The sequence below is a fragment of the Dermacentor silvarum genome, chromosome 7, assembly GCF_013339745.2.
Source record: "Dermacentor silvarum isolate Dsil-2018 chromosome 7, BIME_Dsil_1.4, whole genome shotgun sequence".
Lineage (NCBI taxonomy): Eukaryota > Metazoa > Arthropoda > Arachnida > Ixodida > Ixodidae > Dermacentor > Dermacentor silvarum.
Window position 1 is genome coordinate 64,824,630 of NC_051160.1, and position 19,990 is coordinate 64,844,619.

General features: G+C 48.0%; 2 protein-coding genes across 3 annotated transcripts in view; both read right to left on the minus strand.

Moving 5' to 3' along the window:
- The window catches only part of LOC119458140 (protein-cysteine N-palmitoyltransferase Rasp-like), a 183,122-nt gene that overhangs the window by 71,423 nt on the left and 91,709 nt on the right, over positions 1 to 19,990 (minus strand). The gene's annotated exons all lie outside the window — the stretch shown is intronic.
- The window catches only part of LOC119458141 (protein-cysteine N-palmitoyltransferase HHAT-like), a 107,403-nt gene that overhangs the window by 5,507 nt on the left and 81,906 nt on the right, over positions 1 to 19,990 (minus strand). Inside the window, exon 7 of the mRNA XM_049670793.1 lies at positions 6,619 to 6,763. Coding sequence (XP_049526750.1) covers positions 6,619 to 6,763 — 145 coding nt within the window. The remainder of the gene's footprint in view (positions 1 to 6,618; positions 6,764 to 19,990) is intronic.

A 19,990-nucleotide genomic window follows, 5' to 3' on the forward strand; every position in this document is an offset into this window, starting at 1 on the left:
CGTTCCGCCCCCTCTGCCGCCACGGTTGGGGGCTGGCCTCCAAGCTGAACGTCGGTCTGCTGCGTCCGACTATCTGCACATGACTCTGCCAGGGTCATCGAGCGGCTCTGACATGGACGACATGGAATCCGACGGTGGATATACAGTGGCCACAAACCGCCGGTTGAAGAGGAAACTTCCCAGGACTTCAAGGGTGAGTGAGCTCAACTACAATAAGGCGCCCTCACAGCAAACGTATACAATCGCCTACATCCCCATCGCTGCTACTGGCAACCTCAATTCCCTCAATAGGCAAACTCTCACTGCCTATCTCGAGAGGCTGGCTCCAGGGTAAATCAGAGAGGTCCGTATTAATAGCAGAAAAACATCCTTACTATTGATGTCTCTACACGAAGCATCCTTGACACTTTAAAGGCTGTAACTCAGTTGAGAAATATCCTTGTCCGCTCATTCATTGTACAAGGAGGCAGTACCACGGCTGGTGTGATCTACGATGTGGATACAGATATCGATAATGGCGATCTCCCAACGCTAATATCCTCAACTGTCCATATCACAGACATACACCGTTTTGGACGGTCGAGGTGCATAAAGCTCATTTTTGAGGGAGACAACTTACCATCACATGTGAAAGTGGGATATGTGAGACATCCTGTCCGTCCATACGTCCCCAAGCCATTACAGTGTCGTAAATGTCAGAAAACCGGGCACGTAAGTGCTGTGTGCGCAAACAGGATGACATGTCCCCGCTGTGGTGGTGATCATGATGAGTCGACGTGTAATGGGTCTGACTTGAAATGCCCTAACTGCGATGGGCCGCACAAGGCAACGTCGAAGGAGTGTCCAAAATTAAAGACTGAAATGTCCGTGCTAAGGAAAATGGTGCCAGATCGCTCTACACACAGAGAAGCGGCTACCAAGATACACCGCCGCCAGAGGCGCTCACGTAATCGCGGGAAAACATGTCCACCTACAAGGTAAATTTTTGAAAAAGAAAAATAATGATAGGTATACAAAAATGCAAGATAAAGAACATGTATAGTATACCTGATTAAATCAAGCAGGCTAGGTGACTATTTGTCGCCGCCCCGTTTCAAAGGGGATGCCAATAGATCATCATCATCATCATCGAAGAGATCAGCATCCACAACAGGACAACGGGTGCCTCATGAAAAGTCGACGCGCGCTCCTGTTATTCCTCAATCGTCAGGGCCTGTAGCCACGCCTACTCTTCTGAATACCAAGGACACTACTATGTGGCCTGCCCTGCCGTCTCGGAGTTCAGAAGTGCAGCCGGAACGCCAGCATGAACGCGAAGCTTCGTCGTCGGATGGGCAAATCAAGGCAATGCTTACACAATTGGTTCGTTCCTTGCGAATGCTGCTTATGGGAGTTAAGACGCCCGTTGCCAATGTGGCGGTGCAAATTCTCGACGCACTTGAACCGGTGCTTGATGCTATACAAAAGATAGCAAGAGCCATGGCATCATCAACTTCAATGCTGTCACGGCAGGAAAGGATCAGTCGTTCCGTAATATTTGAATGGAACGCACGAGGTCTACGAGGTCGCCTCGGAGATTTTAAACAGAGACTGCTCAAGTATCGATTTCCAGTTATTGTGATATGCGAGCCGAATATGACTTCGAAATTTAGACTGTCTGGTTACGAACAATTCGCGTCTGAGAGAAGGGGAAATCCTACCAAAGTCTTACTATGCGTGCGATGTGACCTCATGTACTCGCTAAACCAAATACCGGTGCACAACAGCAACGAGTACGTTTCTATAACACTGAAGCTAAAGCGCCGCACAATCTCGGTCATCGGTGGCTATATTTCTCTCAGGGGAAGATTTGACGCTGGACACCTGAAACTTGTTCTTGACTCCAGTCAAGGACCTCATGTTATCGTAGGTGACTTCAACGCACACCATCATCTTTGGGGTAGCCGGGCCATAAATACTCGAGGAAGACAGCTTCTTGACTTCACAAACAGCAATGGTCTTGACATCCTAAACGACGGCTCACAACATATTTGCGAGGCACAACGTACAGCAGCTGTCTCGATTTAGCTATCGCTTCACGATGCCTTTCGTCTTCTGCTGCCTGGTGCACAGATGCTGAAACGTACGGCAGTGATCACCTACCTACTTATGTACAATTGAGATGGTTCACGAGACTCCCTAATCCTCATGCACAACGCACTGACTGGGATGCTTTTCAAAAGAAACTGGAAGAGTCCTGCGGCTGTGTAACTTCTCCGCAAGAGATCGAAGAGCAAATTACAGCAGCAATGCACGCAACTACAGACATCGTCGCAACATCACATACCAGAACATCCGTTGATGTTGTATATGAGCATCTCCGGGCAGTCCGTCGTCGCGCCGAGAGGAAATACAGGCGAACTATATTGATATCAGACTTGAGGACGTCACGTCGTGTGCAAAAGAAAATTCAAAGACGCTTAGAAAAGCTCGACAGACAGCGTTGGAGGTCCTTTTGCAGCAGCCTGGACCCAAGAAAACCATTGTCCACGATATGGCATGTTGTACGAGCCTTGCCATCTACTCCAAAACAACGACGTCCCTTTCGAGCTCTGGCTATCAATCAGATGCGCAGTGAGAAGGAGATCGCGCAAGATTTCTGCTTACATCTCTCCGGCTTTACAACAGTGGTATCTACGCTGTTCAGGTGCGCTCCCCCAACAGTGGACGATCGTCTCGACCTTCCATTCACGCTGCAAGAGCTACGTGCTGCGATCTCTTCTTCAATACACTCAAGTCCGCCGAGGCCTGATGGCATTACCTATTCTACCCTACGCCATCTGGGCCCTCGAGCGACTGAAGAGCTTCTGGCTTTATATAATCTTACTTGGGCCTCGGGAACTGTGCCTGCACATTGGAAGACAAGCAAGATCGTGGCATTATTGAAGCCAGGCAAGTCACCCCATGATATGCTTTCCTACAGACCAGTGGCGCTTGCCAGTTGTATAAGAAAAACCATGGAACGGATGGTTTTGATGCGCCTAGAATGGTTTTTGGAGAAGCGTAATATATATCCAGACGCGATGACAGGTTTCCGAAAGGGTAGGTCGTCAATCGACAGCGTTATTGATCTAGTAACGACTGTTGAACATCAGAAACATTGCCGTCGATTGACGGCTGCTGTCTTTCTGGATATCCAAGGGTGCAATTGACGATGTTCTACATGATGCAATTTTAAATGCCCTTGAAGAATATGGCATTGGTGGCCGTATGCATCAGTGGATAGCCAGCTATCTTTGAGAGAGAACGATATTTATGACAACTCTAGACGGTCATACAAGGAACCATTCTGTCTACCGTGGGGTGCCTCAAGGAGATGTACTGAGCCCAACCTTATTTAATGTTGTTCTAGTTCGACTCGTCAAAGAACTCATAGGTGCAATCTCGGTCTCTGTGTACGCAGATGACATCTGTATATGGACCACGAGCTTAACGCGCTTACAAGTACAAACGAAGCTACAGCGTGCAGTGTCAATAACGTCGCAATACCTAAATAGTCGTGGACTTCAGCTCTCACCGACTAAGAGTGCAGCCATGGCATTTACGCGGAAGTCAATGGCCTGCTACCCCGTCATGATTGATGGCAAGATTATACCTTCGGTAACCCACTATAAGTTTCTCGGAGTCACCATCGACCGTGAGTTATCTTGGTCGAAACACATCTCTGCACTGAGAAAAAAGCTCGACAGCTTTGCACAAATCATTCGACATATGTCTGGAAAATCGTGGGGGCCATCCCAATCATCTCTTCTGCAGCTCTACCAGGCACTTTTTGTTGGATACCTCCCCTACAGCGCACCTGTACTTTCTCGGATTAGTTCATCTTCCCTTCCACACACTTGAAGGCACTCAGGCTCGCGCACTAAGAATTTGCCTAGGGTTACCACGATGTACTTCCACATGGGGCACTATTGCAGAGGCACGCGCATGCCCAGCTCGAGTGTATCTGCAACATGAGCCAATGCGAGTGCATTTAAGGCTACTGACAAGGCGTAGGAATCATCCACTGACAAATGTCACAAGTATACGGCCTGACACGGCCTACTCAGGAGCCGTATTGTCGCAACGGGATCTACTGCCGTCGGACTTCGCACCTCATGGCATACCGGAAGCTCCACTCTGGACGATGGCAAAGCCGACGGTGAAAATCTCAATCCCCGGAATAACGAAAAAGTCGAAAATGCCGCTTGCGGGTCTCAAACATTTCGCGTTATCCTACATTGCTTACAAGTACGGATATACCGAACATGTTTTTGCAGATGGTTCTGTTACACAGACCTCTTCCGCGGCAGCTTACATGGTACCTGCAATGGAGATTACGCAGCGGTTCAAGATAGGACACAAAACATCGTCTACAGCAGCTGAGTTGACCGGCATTCGAGAAGCAGTCCGCTGCATACTACAACAAAGCCTCGCTAACTGGACAGTGTTCTGCGACTCAAAACCGGTGCTGCAACTCATAAGCAATTATATGAATCCCAGAAGTGCATATAGCCCTCTAATCTACGACATCATGGCTCTGCTTACTGAGGCGTCTCAATCCGGACATACCATTGCACTGCAGTAGATTCCCAGCCACTGTGGAATAGCCGGAAATGAGCAGGTTGACGCGGAAGCAAAAATGGCGCACACTGATGGGAAGATTATAAAACTTCCCTTTTGCCGTTACGACATCAACGCCTTGCTACACAACTCCATCAAAACGTCTATGGAGTGACAATGGGACAACCCCGAACATCGACAAGAGCGCCTCTATAGACTTGACGCCGGTTTGCGATTCCGACTTCCACTTCGGATGCGGAGAGGCCAGGAAACACTAATCCATCGATTACGGCTTGGTGTGGCGTACACTCGCAAATACCTTCACAAGATTGGACGAGAACGGGACCCTGATTGTAGCGTCTGTCACACTCCCGAGACAATCGAACACATACTTTGCGTGTGCCCTCAATATGCGACCGAGCGAAGGACACTAAAACGTAATGTTGACTGTTTGGACTCCCGCCCCTTTTCGGAAGCCAAGGTTGTAGGCGCATGGAGAAGCGTTGATCATGCCCAGCGCACCATAAGATCACTTTTGAACTTTATGTGTGAGACGGGCTTAGACGGTCGTCTCTAGGACCTGTGCAGTGTGCAGTGCGCGAAATGTGTTTGTGCGATGACATTCTGTGTGGACAAAACTACTCCTGCGTGTAGTTTGTGAAAAGTGCACAACCGCGTATTGGATAACGTGTGTAAATAGTAGCTCATTGTACGATATCATAATCACCTGTCACCTACCTCTCTCTGTATCTCCCACTTCCCCTTACCCCAGTAAGGAGTAGCAGGCTAGAGACACGCTCTCCAGGCCGACCTCTCCTCTCTTCTCTTCATTAAAATCTACTCTCTCTCTCTCTCTATAGCAGCTTCGCTACCATGCGTACATATACCTTGTAGACACTCCCGTTACAGCAATGCTATAGGTAGGCCACGCAGAATTAGCGCTCCCGAGGAAAGCAGAGTGACCACAAGGCGATTATCACTACCATTACTCTAAAGTAATAAAATATTTCATACAGCCTTCAGCAGGTGTAGTGACCTTAACGTGATAGCGTTAAGGGCTCCGTGTCACAGAAAATCCGGTGTCGGTGTCGGCGTCGCTGTCCGTGAGCAATATTTTCTGTATATATAGGTATATGTATATGCCACGCCTAGCTATATGACATGTGACATAAGAGGGGAATGTTGCCACACCATTCTATCACTAATGTAGCTCATAGCTTGTCTTGCATTCTTGACAAAGTTATATCTCGGGATTTTGAGAATGACAGCCGCCAAACAAGTGCTATATAAAAAAGCACTGTTTTTACGGTAATATCTGTCTTGCAGGGATAAGGAGTCGCGTTTTTGAAAAGTTGCTCGTCGAACACAAGGACGCAAGAGCAACAAAAAAGGGAGCACATCCAAGGAGTGGGAATCTATGCGCAACCAAGCTTTGGATGAGTGTATAAAGGGTCGAAGCACGAGTACAAGCACGCACGCACGCGCGTGCATCCGAGCAAGACAGATATTACCGATATTACCGTGTGTACGTGCGTGCGTGCGTACGTACACAAAGAAGCGCGGGCGCGCACAGATTATACTGAGCCTCTTATTAAGCGGAGTTGCTGACAACTAGCGAGCGCGACGCACACCTTGAACGCATCATGGTTTCAGAAGCACCATGCGCATACATTCGTAACGCAATTCGAATCCATTCTATCCGCAAGAAGTGTTTACTTCATCATTGCTGTGAAGCCACGGACGCGTAAAGGTGAGGTTTCTGGTTCTTTTCTTTCTTTACCCCTCACGGCCGTCGTCGTGGCTGCTGCGGTTATGATGATGACGATTGAATAGCATATTTTGAAGCTGCCATTCAATGACAGCTTCTTTTCCACTTCACGCCATCAAAGTGCGGCCGCCGCAGCCGGTAGTCGAGCCCGCGACCTCGTGCTCAGCAGCAGAACGCCATAGCCACTGCAGGAGCCACGCGGTGAGTGGCAACGAGAGCGATGCGACGCACGGAATGAGGGGCAGCTCGGGACATGGTAACAGGCTTACCGGTTAAGATCCTTCTGCAGATGACGAGGCACACTTCGAGCTCTGCCAAGTGGAAGAGGCAGGCGCAGATGGTGAGCAGGAAGTGCGGAGATCCCAGCAAGGCCTTGGCCACGCGCATCCGCTCAGCTGACGCCAGGTAGCGGCCCTGAGACAGCAAACAAAATAACAGCTGATTACACGCGCTTCTAGTTCATTTCAAACAACCCCTCATTTACACGTACCATTCCGTACCAATGATCGAAACCACGTTGACCTCTTTTTGCGGCTTAGATGTTGCGCCGGATGGCAGCCGCAAGATGAAAATACGGCGTTGAAACTGAAACCTCTTTCAAACCACCCTTCGTAACGTAGTCTCACTTTTACAGCGTAAGCTGTTATTGGCTCATTCCAGTAGCCGTTTCGGTTCGCGATGGTGTCCGCCGCCGGCGCCTCCACCGCCGCCGCTGGTGACCATAACCGCTATCGCCGGAAATGCGAAAAAAGGACTCGGTCCTCGCCGGGGTCGAACCTAGGAACGCTGCGCGGGAGTCGGATACTTTACCACTGAGCCACGCAAGTGCTTGCTAACAGGAAGCGGAAAAATGCCCTATAAACGCGTGCTAGGCAGGCGCGCAGGCGCAGACGACGAGATGCGATTCAGACGAGGCGCGCAATCAACGCGGCGATCCCGAGCCTCCGCCAGTATGGTGGCGCCATCTAATTAAGGCGCCTGCAAACGCAGCATTGTCAGTTCCAGTTTCAGTTTATTATCCATTCAATACAATGATTATGTAAACGATACTATACAGACGAGATGCGATTGATGGTCTGCCCGACGTGCCCAACATGTAAGTTGCATATAGCAGTTGCATGCTGCTTGTAACTGCACCTGGTTTACTCAAGCAGGCTAGGTGACTATTTTCCACCAGCCCGTTTTAAATATTCCAATAAACAATCTTCATCATCATCAACTACAACAACGCACTGTGCCACGGGCCAAGGAATGTGACATCTGTGTCACGTATTCTGGATACATCTTTGGTACACGTTATGGCGTCTGCTCGCAAGATACGAACCGCTGCTGAAGAAGCGAATCGTAGAGCTCCGTGTGCGGCTACAACCAGGCATCATCGGGCTCAGCAGACTGCTGTGCAGAGAGCATTACAAGCCGCAGCTCGCCGTCGACGCCGAGAGGACAGTTCACATCGTTCTCGTCAAAACGAGGCGAAGAGACTTTGGCGCGAAGACCCTGTTGTCCGTGGTGCCGAAATTGGAGCTACTCTTGAGCCGCTCCACCAGCTTACGCTGTGACGGTGCTGCGTGTGCCGCGCAGGCCTGTTACTTCTTTAACGGCGACGTGCACTGCGGAGCTGAGCTTAATTGCCGAAACAAAATTGTGAGGAACTTGTGTGGGAACCCTTGAAAATGTGGTGCTGCTTTCGGACGAGTTACATTGCCTGCCAATGATGATGATGATTTATTGTCATCCCTTTCGAAACGGGGCGGTGGCAGACAGGCACCTAGCCTGCTTGAGCTAATCAAGTAATCTACATATATTTATATCAGTCTAGCATTATGTCTATCTCTCCCTTTTCTTCCTTAATTAACACGTCTATATCTACCTTGTATAGTATCTATGCAGATCTGGTCCTACTAATTTCTTTGCTTTGTTTCCACCAAAACTCGAAATGTCTCTAGCTTATCTCCACTGCCGACGGGTTACTGCTTCCATCCACTTTAAATTCCAGCGCTTCTGGAGCGTGTAAGTTTCCTGCGAGTCACGCTGGGTAAATATATTCACATTGCATTAGGATGTCCAAAGTTGCAGCACGCGCATTTTAGTTGCATCACACGCATAGTTCAACCTAAAGCGAATATTTGATCCGCTCGGTGTTTCTCATTAGACAACCAGCTCGGCCTCATCTAGCAAGGCACTGCCCCCTTTGTGTTATCCTACAGGTTCTGCACGATAACAACATATACTCCCCTGTGTGCTATCCTACAGATACACTTCCTTCCTCACGTCGTCATCGTTATACAGTCGCCGTCATGCAGTCGTCGTCGTCCCTCTGCCGTGGTTCCACTGACGTCATTTCTTCTTCGTCATTCCACCGTAATCATGCTCTCGTCGTTCAATCGCTATTATACCACCGTTCTCATGCCATCACCATCAATGCGCCGTCGTAAAGTTGACATCATGCACTCGGTGTCATATCGTCGTATGAAATAAAAGGAAAAGGGAAATAATAGGAACGGCGGGAATTGTTACATCCTGGGAGGCAAGGACCGTACCTCAGTACACCGCGCGCCGATATCACGAAAAGATAAGCTCCGCTATCTGAGCCATGTGCAATAGATCGACGCGAAAGCGGCGCCATTACCAGCTAAACTAAACTTTGTGTGGAACCATTTTTTGAACTGATTGTGGCTTTCCTCTGTGTCGTCACTCATGCTTCCTCTTACTCGTATATGGTTCTTAGGTTAGATTAGGTCTGTTAAATTCAGGGCTCATGGAACTTGCGCGTGTTTAAGACTTAGAGATTGACTCTAACCAAATAAGGAAATTTACTAGCCCGCCGTTTCGGAACCAATTCGGCTCCTTCTTCAGGGGGTATTCTACGGAGGTGGCGGTGTGCCGCTTTTAAAAGGTCCGTCGTGACAAAGGAGAGGAAGGAGCGGAATTGGTTCCGAAACGTCGGGCTAGTAAATTTCCTTATTTGGTTGAAGTCAATCTCTAAGTCTTAATCAATTTTTCCAGCCAGACAGGTAATTCTGTCGAAATGTTTAGCCTTCAAACTTGCGCGAGCCACACTTCTTAGTTCAACATATAGACCTTTCCATCGGAGGGAGAGGGTATCAGCTTTCTTTACTGTTGCGGGTGAGTACAAAGTCACGTGGTGGAGCTTTTGCTGTGCTTTGCAGAGGGAGCAACACGAGATCAATGCGGCAGCCAGGCACAGTAGTCAGAAGGGCGTCACGGCGGCACTCGGAGAACTGTCGTAGGAAATGCCTATATACTTATAGCTTTTGAAGTAAATGTCCTTCGAATGCTGAGTCATTAGTTGAAGCCATTCGTTAAAGCCATTCGTTGAATGTTGAGCCATCTCTGCGTTGTCGTGCACTTGGTGCGCAGCTACAGCGGAAAACACCAACACGACAGAACATACGTCTTTAAAGAGAGATACAGCGAGAAACGAGAAGGGAAAGGTAGGGAGGTGAAACAAGGGCTTGTCCGGTTGGCTACCCTACACTTGGGTACGCCTTTCAAACTGTGAAGAAGCTCTACGACCACTCTTGCGCTTCTCTACGACCACTCCGTAAGAAACTCTACGATCAGTCGCGTGCGTTGTTGCAACTCCGCGCGCACACGTGCAATACCTCGAAGTTCTTGACGGGTGTCCACTTCCTCAACTCTATGGTGATCACTTCGAGTGCGATGCCGAGCGCGCTGAGCGCGCACCAGACGGCTTGGTTCGAGTACAGGTTGTGCCAGGTGCAGGTGAAGGAGAACGCCACCGCTGTGCTCAGCACCAACCGGAACGCTGTGCGAGTGCCACCTAAGACGGGCTCATATATGTACCTGCGGTATCAAATAATAAATAAATAAATAAATAAATAAATAAATAAATAAATAAATAAATAAATAAATAAATAAATAAATAAATAAATAAATAAATCACATTTTGTAGTTTTACGTGCTCAAACCATTATATTTTTATATCGTAACATCCAAATGTAAGTACATGAGCGTTTTCGCATTATGCCCTATGAAAATGGAGCCACCGCGGCCGGGATCGAACCGGATACCTCAAGCTCAGAATACAGCTCAACGCCATAGCCACAAAAGCTACCGCGGCGTGCAACTTGCATGTACAGGTGGCATCGTAATGGTATTGACCTGAATAAGAGACTGTATGACCCATGCCATTGTCAAGAAACGCGAGGTGACAGCAGTCGGGGTAGTCGACTGCTGTATCCTTCCAGGTCTCATGTTTTTAGGGGCGAAGCTCCTTAGGGTGTGGGTCTGCCCCTCCTCTGTAGTATGTAGTATGTAGTAGTAGTAGTAGTAGTAGTCGTAGTAGTAGGTAGCCACGTCTACTTTTATGAAAAAAAAATTCCGAAAGTTATGTCCGTAGCGCGAAATCGAACCAGGGACCCCTCGCTTCCGAACGCGCGGCGCTAACCACTACGCCACGAAGCGCACATGTACACCCGCACCACGATGACAATAAATACCCAACATTAACGAAAGACTGCGCGTTATTCTAACGCGTTTGTGCTAGCGTGTTACGGCCCGTGTAAGAAGCTGGTGTAAGACACTGTGGCCTCTCCGCCTTACCCCCGTATTCATAAACGCTGATGGCGTCGGTAAACGCAGTGCACGTTCCGGCATGTGTAAACAGCTGCGTAAAACGCTGTGGCCTCTCCCCCTTACTAGAGAGTACTGCACGTTTCTAACGCGTTTGTGCTAGCGTCCCCTTATGCGGGAGATGGTGAAATTATAATGAAGGGACGCTGTTATAAAATAGGAATGACGTCACATATAGCGCGTGCCATTGGTGGAAGTCAATCGTTCGATTTAGTGCGGCGAGACTGGGCGAATTACACGGAAGATTCACGGTTTACCGATGATTCCCTCCGGAGCTTCGCCCACTCATCATCATTCACCCCGTGGATATGCGTTTTTTTTTTGCAAATGGCTGCCACTTATCCCGCAAGATGGCATTTCGCGCCTAGAATACTTGACTACTTCTTTCAAGCGAAGCTTTTATTGCCTCACAAGTTTCGGTGGCGTTGTAGTCACGCGAAAACTCATGTGTGGCGAATACCCGCATTGCTTATGTGGGTATGAGCCAGGGATTTGCAGGCATGAGCCAGGGACAAGAAAGAAAGAAGTAAAGAAAGGAAGAAAGAAAGAGCAGGTGCGGGGAAAGCTGACGTGCTAGAAAGCTGCGCCGGCACCAGATCACGTGACGCGCGCTACCAACCAGGGTCACTCGGTGTGTCGCGGGCAGGGAAAGAAATGGAAAGGGGGTTGGCGCGTGCTCCGCCGGGCTTCCCTAGCTTCAGATCAGTTTCGGTGATCGGATGGGAAGGCCCCATGCGGTGCGTTCTGTCGAGGAGCAGGCTGCGTTTGAGCAACGGCGCCGCGAACTGCCCGGGAAAGGGCTAGTCGTCGACGTGCCGATTCTAGCGTGAGGGTTTCCGAAGCCCAGGGGAAACGTCAGCGAGGAGCCGCGGACCCCTAGTTGCGGGAGCGTGGTGTTGAGGCCAAACGTCAGCGTTGTCTTGCCCTCCAGGAACCCGACAACAGTGGTGCACGCCACGGCAACGCTAGCGCCAACTTCCTCGGTGCGACGGCCACGTTTCAACGTAAGTTTCTCAACCGGAACTTCACAGCCAGCTGCAGTGCATGTGACCGGTTTTGGTTAGAGCACAACGTGGTCCTCGTCAGTACTCAGTTCGTTCCGAGGAACACCGAAGAAACACATGACAAGCATCACTTACGCCCATTTCTTCGGCATGAGAGGGGTTGCTGATTTTTTCTCTCAATATACGTGGGGCTTTCGAAGCGGCTCAAGAAATCCGTATGATTGTGTGCGTAGCTCTCGAAACCACCCGCCGAAGTAGTCGTCACAACAATAACAGTACCCATCAGTCCTGTTATGGAGAGAATCCTCTTTGTTTCCATTTGCCTTGTTTTATGGGCTACCTTGCATGCTGATTTTTACGCTTGGTTATGCAATAACGTTGCCATGCAAAATCAATAAATATTTTTTAAAGGTGCCAGGATGAAAACACGGACACGAGTCATGAGCGAGTGGTGCGAAGCCTTTTGAGAATACTTGAAGAGGTCCAAAAACTACAAAGAAATGACTGGCGCACTCTTGTCAATTGGACTCAGTGCAAAGTTATTTTCTTTGCAAACTTAGCAGCCCAGGAGATGGGAATGCAACACTTCGCTCTCATGTCACGAACCAAAAAGGTGCAAAGATGACGTGAACGCTGTCGCACTGACTACAGAAAACTCATTTTTTCGTTTGAATGTAAAGGTACCGGGTGCCGATGTTGCTTATCTAAGGCTATTTATTACACTGCTCCGTCTTATAGACTTCTACTTGGTGTGCGCTCTCTGCGTCCGATTGGAGGTCTCCTTTATTGATCACTGCTTTAGCGCACCAAACATACAATGAAACGACGATACAAAGAACTTACAGAGGTGCAGAAGACTTACATATGCAGTTAAAATGTTTATCCGAAATGTTAGAGGCATTGTGTTTCTAACGTCCGTCAGAGTGGAGTCACGGAGTACACTCCAGCGCCTTCAGCAATTCTTATGAGATTTATGGGGGGGGGGGGGGGGGGCGAGCTTGCAATGACGTACGAGTAACGACGAGGCAGCGCGATGGCGTCTACTGAAAATGACACCACGGTGCGGTGCTGCCGAGAGGATGTTCTTCCTTACATTCCTTAAGGTTACAACGTTTACGTGGCTATACCAGGCTGTGCTTGGGAACTACTATATCAGACATACCTTCGAATAAACAGGTGCATGCCACGGTCGAAGTACCTGGAAAGAGTAATGTATGAAAATAAGTACAGCAACGTTTTTGTCACAGTTAACAGCATCAAAGACGTAAAAGCTTGGAGGCTGTCTCCTGACAGTAACCGTTAGGGTGGGTCGTGGCTGTTCCAGATAAGCTTATAAAGTGTCCCTAGATTAAAAAATTATTGTGTGAAACCTTTTGCCTTTTGGGAGGAGACGCCATAACGTGTACCGGCGAGGTATCCACAATACGTGGCGCACATCGCACATCCCTTGACCCGTGGCACGGTACGTTGTTGTTGTTGTTGTTCATGATGATGATGATCGTTTATTGGAATCTTCAAAACGGGCTGGTGACAAATAGTCACATAGCCTGCTTGAGTTGACCAGGTCCAGTTACATGCAGCATGCAACTGCTATATGCAACTTACATATCGGGCACGCTGCTTTTGCAGGCGCCTTAACTAGATGGCGCCACCATACAGGCGGAGGCTGATTGCGCGCTAGGGCGCGTTTAGAGGGCACTTTCCCGCTCCCTCATAGCGAGCGCTTGCGTAGTTCAGTGGTAGAGTATCTGACTCCCGCGCAGCGGGTCTGCGTTCGATCCCGGCGGGAAACGGGTACTTTTTTATCGCATTTCAGGCGATAGTGGTAACGGACACCCGACACCGGTGGAGGCGGCGGACACCATCGCGAACCGAAACGGCTATTGGAATGAGCCCATAACAGATTACGCTTTAAAGAAAAAGCTCGCCATCCCGGTCCTCCGAACGTGAATGTCCAGCGAATCTGTCGAAAACCACCATTACCACTGCTGATAGGGGTATGCAATGCTTTTCGGCTTTAGAGTAATAGTAGTAGTAGTCCTATTTTAGAGTAATGGTAATTTTGACAGCACGCCGCCGCCCATAGTGGTGCACCAACAACATTGAAATCAGTTGCTAGGCTGGTTATCTTATATACGAAAGGCTAGAGACGCCACACCCCACGTCGAAAGCTGGTGTTGCCGCGGCAACTTGCGCAACAGTAATCTTTACCGGGAAACGTATGTAGGGAGCTCTCGCGCTTCGCATTGTTATCATGGGCGATTTATCCCCAATTATGTGGTTCGGATGCTTGTTTTGAGCTTGTTCTAAACGTATGCTGCTCTGTATGTGGTATGCGTGCTTCCGAAGAATGTGTGCATTGTTCGCTTCACTTTTCTGAGTGCTTCTAGCCTCTCCCTTACGCGGGTATGAGTCATTGGATTTTTTGCTGGCTTAATTACGGGGCTATGAACCATTGATGATGATAGTTTTCGACATGCTGTTATTTATGTTGTATGCGTGATTACAATGAATTTATGCACTGTTCGCTTCTCTTTGCTGAGTGCTTGTAGCCTCTGCCTTACGGGACTATAAGCCATTGCATTTTACAGCGTAAGCTGTTATGGGGTCATTCCAATAGCCGTTTCGGTTCGCGGTGATGCCGCCGGCCGTGGCTGCCGGCGTTGCGCCGTAACCGCTATCGCCGGGAAATGCGAAAAAAGTACGCGTTTACCGCTGGGATCGAGCCCGCGCCCGCTGCGCGGGAGTCAGATATTCTACCACTGAGCCACGCAAGCGCTTTCTATCAGGCGGCGGAACATGCCCTATAAGGCAAGCGCCCAGGGGCAGAAGACCCGAGCCTCCGCAGTATGGTGGCGCCATCTAGGTAAGGTGCCTGCAAACGCAGCAGGCGTTTGCGTGCGCAGGCGCAGACGACGATGTGCGATTCATACGAGGCGCGCAATCAACGCGCTCCCGAGCTGCCAAGCCTCCACCAGTATGATGGCGCCATCTAGTTAAGGTGCCTGCAAACTCGGCGCGCCCGACATGTCAGTTGAAATTGTAAGGATTGATCGGGCTCAGCAGACTGCTGTGCAGAGAGCATTACAAACCGCAGCTATTGAATATTATTTCCGCAGTGAAATATTATTTCGTTTCTCATTGTGGGTAAGACTACCTTCGTCTGCTGATCGTCTGCAACTCTCAGGACAACATGGTCGTCAGTCTACGATGGCAATCAAGAGCCTCGATGGTGATGCACGGATCACGATTGTCTGAATCCGGATCAAGTGAGATCGCGATTGGAAGTGACCGTATAGCAGGACTCGATCCGGATCGAGCTTAATCCGGATTGGGCTAATCGCGATCCAAAGTGGCCAGGTGACGCCGGAATTACAGGGTCTCCAGAGACGTGGAGTGCGTTTGGCTGCGAAAACGTCGAAGCGGGCGCACTCGGTGGTGGAGCAAGATCAGTGTTCTTCCCTCCGCTGGTTGCATGAGCGTTGCGTGCACGTACGCTAAAGCACACCAGCATTCCTGCTGAGCTGCTGTCAGCTACTGCTCAACTATTGCCTCAACTATCTCGACCCAACAGGGAATAGTTCCTGTACACGCAGCGGCATCAAACTTCTTCATGCCGACTTCTAACTCCACCCGGTTCTTGTCGGATTCATGTGCAAACTAAATAGGTGCTCTCTTCTGTCTGAACCTCGATATAATGTTTGTTTGAGCTAACTTATTCCAACCGTAAAAAAGTCACGCGTGCGCTGCAGAAATGCAACAAACCTAGTATCAAAAATGAGCAGGCGAAGGCCATGCCCGTCGTCTCCGATGGATCTCCATCCGCCGCCGAAAACTCTGCCAAAAACGTTGACAGAGCTTCGAGAAGTGCTATGCACAATTTATCATATACCGTCTCTTACGGCTACTTTGTAGCGTTCCGCTGACCGGCATTGGTGGCACATAAAGGGTTTCAGCTTCTACGTAAAGGCAGTACAGCTTACGGAACCCTGGAACACTACAGGGTCCAATGCGCACACCAGCGCCGGTGACGCCAAATCGTGACAGTGAGGTTAACCAGGGTACAAAGCGCTATAATTGCAACGGCCATGTTCTTCATATTCCGCAGATGCGTCGGCGGCAACAGTTACCAGTGAATGCTGAATTCTTTTCAGATAGATTCTACAGGAACCTTAGCTTAGTTGGACTGCTGAGCTCAAAATCGTGGTTCTGATCGCGCGCGCGGAGGCCGGATTTGGCGGCGAAATGCAAACTTAAAAGAAACGAAAAAAATTGGAGGACCCTCAAGCTTCGCCTTTAAGAGTGGAACGCGATAGCGTTATCGGGCCCTGTTCGCATCACATTTTTGTTTCAGTGAGCTTCACCGCAAGACAGAACGTGGGAAAGCCAGCTTACAAAGACCAAGCTTACAACAATCCTCTTAAAGTCCGCTTCACTTTTAAACAAAATGCATTGCTGGGAAGACATTTTTCGAGGGGCAATATAAGTCGATTTAAATTAAAATGTGAGGTTCCTAGCTCCTTTTTTATTATTTTATTATTTCTTTGCTATTGCCCCGACGCGCGCGCGTGTCTAAAACACATTAGCAGGCGAAGTCCCAATTTGACCTGCCGAGGATGGGAACGCCATCTAGATAGCATTTTCGCAAGTAAATTACCCGAGCGCACCGGGTTGGTATGATAGAAATGCTCGAAAAGAGGTGTGTGTTTGAGTTTCCTCGTAACAGAATTATGTTTTCTCGTACATTCAAACTACAATCCGACGCCACCGTGTCTGTATGTTGTGGTTAAGTCGTACTTTACCGTTTTTCTGACAGATTTCACTGTAATAAATTGAAATTTGTTCACCAAGAACCTGCACCACGTGGAGGGCCTGCGTGGTCGTGTGGTTCGGGATGATTGTCTCATTCGCTAACACCTTGCGCCACGCGGAGGGCCTGCGCGGTCGGGGTGGTTGGGATGATTTTTTCCGCCACGTACGCCGAAATCCACGCCGACGCCGACAATGATGCCGACGCCGGATTTTCTGCGACACGGGGCCGTTAACGCTAGCGCGTTAAAACTAATTAAAAGAAAAAGAAGAAGAAACACGCTTGTTAAAAAAAACGCACAAGGTAATAACAGGTCTGGAGTTCCCCTACTGACCACGTGACTCAAAATCAGATAGTGGCTCTCTTACGTAAGACCACAAACATTTTTTTTCTTTCTGTTTGAACAACAATGACCTAATAAGGCGCTACTCGCTATTAGCGCTGCCACTGTCGTAGACGTCTCCGGTATTCCAGTATATCCCGCACACTGCAATGCCTATACAGAAAGGCTGATACTCTTTAATGTTTCTTTAAGGGAAAGTGTCGCAGTGACGAAGGTAGTAAGCGCACTCAAGGGTATTGCTTACCTCCAGAATCGCGAGCACCGGTGCAATCTGGCGATGCAGGGTGCAGTTTCCGGGACCTCGATGCCTTCTGCGCTGGACAGGGCGCCCGCGAAGCCGTAGGTGAATAGGTAGTACACGTAGTAATTAAATTCTAGAGATAGGGCGTAGCCCGCCAAGCTGGCAAGATCCAGTCTCTCCGCCATCCAGGACCACCGGGACATCGCCGAACTGCGAGGCGAGATCAGGAAAAAGAAAATAATATTGTCACGTTGTAGTGACCGTCACGAACACAGTAGCAAAACTGCGAATGACTGAACTGACTTTTATTGGGTAAACTTGTGCCCACAAAACAAGTTACACTCGAAGCGCAACGATAGCGGCGAACACAGTCTGCGATCGTCGAAATCTGATCAGCGGGTCAAGCGCGCCGGCTTTTATGCACGAGTCATCGAAGGTTCCAGTGCAATCACTGGTGCCCGCATGGTTTCCAGGAACGACTGCACGGTTCGTGTCACGCATGCAATCTGATTATGCGAGGTTCGGCGAGGACAGGCACAAGAAATAGGATCAACGATAACATTCGCGTAAGTTCCAAATCATATATGCGCGTCTTGCACTGAATGATAACGTTTAACATTTGTTAGCCGGTGAAAAGCGGTCGTCGGAGAAGATAAACAGGCGCACGTGTCAATATATATCACGTGCCCGAGGGTTCTTTACTATCCACTTGATTATGCTCACTTAATATGCGGCGCCTGTGCTTGAAAGCATGTTTCAGATCAGCTGTCATGGCCGTGAGTGGCGGTGAATAACACTCTCAGGGCTTAATCTATAGTATACATAAAAAAAAAATACCTCAACCTGAGAAAGTGAAGGGGAGGAGATAGGAGCGCACGCGTAAACCGGATGATGTGCGTTGGACTCCCCACTTAGGGCTCATCGCGCCGTCCTTACTTTTAAAAAGAAACTGAAATTCCTGTTTGTTGGGCATTTTTTTTTATTAGCGGGGGACAAGACCTTCGTCATAATTTCTTGTATTTTTTAACTTTGCTTTAGTAGCGCCACCTGTTATGACCAGTCACGTTCAGCGTTTTGTAATTGCGTTGCTGTATTTCTTTATATTTGTGATCTTGCTCTTTCTTTCCTATCTCCTTCCCTTTTTACTATCCTCCATTTCTGTTTCTGTCTCCTCCATTCGGAAGAGCAAGCAGAGGTTGTGCCTCTTCTGGGGGCAGTTGCCAGCCTGCTCCACACGGTCTGTTTATTTCAAGTGTATATATGTTTTTTTACACCAAATAATAATAATAATAATAATAATAATAATAATAATAATAATAATAATAATAATAATAATAATAATAATAATAATAATAATAATAATAATAATAATAATAATAGCCTTTATTGCCAGTTCTTAGGTGCATGCATTTCTTGTGAGGTCTGCCGAAGCCTTCCAAGGGCTTGTGTGGCAGAGACCCGACAGTCGCGGCAAAATCACATTAACAGGTTCTCGAGCATAACTAATGCTCCAAAATATAAACTAAAACGCTTAACCATTTTTGATAACACGTACAAAACAAATTACCAAAAACGCACAAAACAGAGTGAAAAGGTGCTACAGGTCATCGTCAAACAAAACCCATCACACTATTATATGAATATACACTGTATTAGCACATGTTCTAAAAGAAAACCGCGAAATAGATATGGGCACAATGTCTAAATTAATCACCATGCTCACACAGACACAAATAAAAGTTAGCTTCATACGAGAATATATTTGTTTTATGTCCCTTTTCTAAGGCGTTCTTTAAGCAGGATAAACTTCGTTGCTGCTGTACTGAAGTGGGGAGTTTATTAAACAAATTCGGAATCTAATAGTGTCGTTGTCCTCTACCATAATTAGTTTTCTGAGGAACAACGTATCTGGAGGGATTGCGTAGACTGATGTGTTTTGTAGCAGGCACGCGAAAATTTTTGTTCCAGAAATATCGCGGCACAACAGAAAAAACACTGAATTAAAGTTCGGCATTTCCAGAGACTTCAACAAGTTATCCCTATCAATGTTTTTGTTGTATGCTGCACTTCTTAGAGCATTTTGTAGTACCCTGTTTACATTGGCTTTCCAAAAAGCTGCTGCAATTAAAGAAAGAGCAGATACCATATCTTATATGCGAATAAGGTAACGCATGAACAATAATTTTCTTTATTTTAATGGGAGCATATCGTAGCTGCGGACGCACTACAGTAAGCACGCAGCTCGTCGAAGTTTTGCGCAAATGGAATAAGCCATATGAACGTTCCATGATAAAGCATTCTCAAAGTGAACTCCAAATATTTAACACTGTGTACATATTCAATCGGTGTACTGCCACAATTCAAACAATCGGAGCCATGCATAAGGACAGGCAAAGTGGCATCAAGAACGTTTAAGGGATTTATAAAACAGGCTAATTGAATTTTTCCCGCATTAAGTCTTATTTGCGTCAACTTGAAGCAGAGCAACAGCCCTTTAATATTCCATTTGTCTTGAAACAAGCAAAGTGTCGTCCATATATTGATAAGTAGTGCTTGTGTCAATTACCTGTCCCAACTAACAAGCATATAAGTTAAATAAAAATGGTGACAACACTGAACCCTGTGG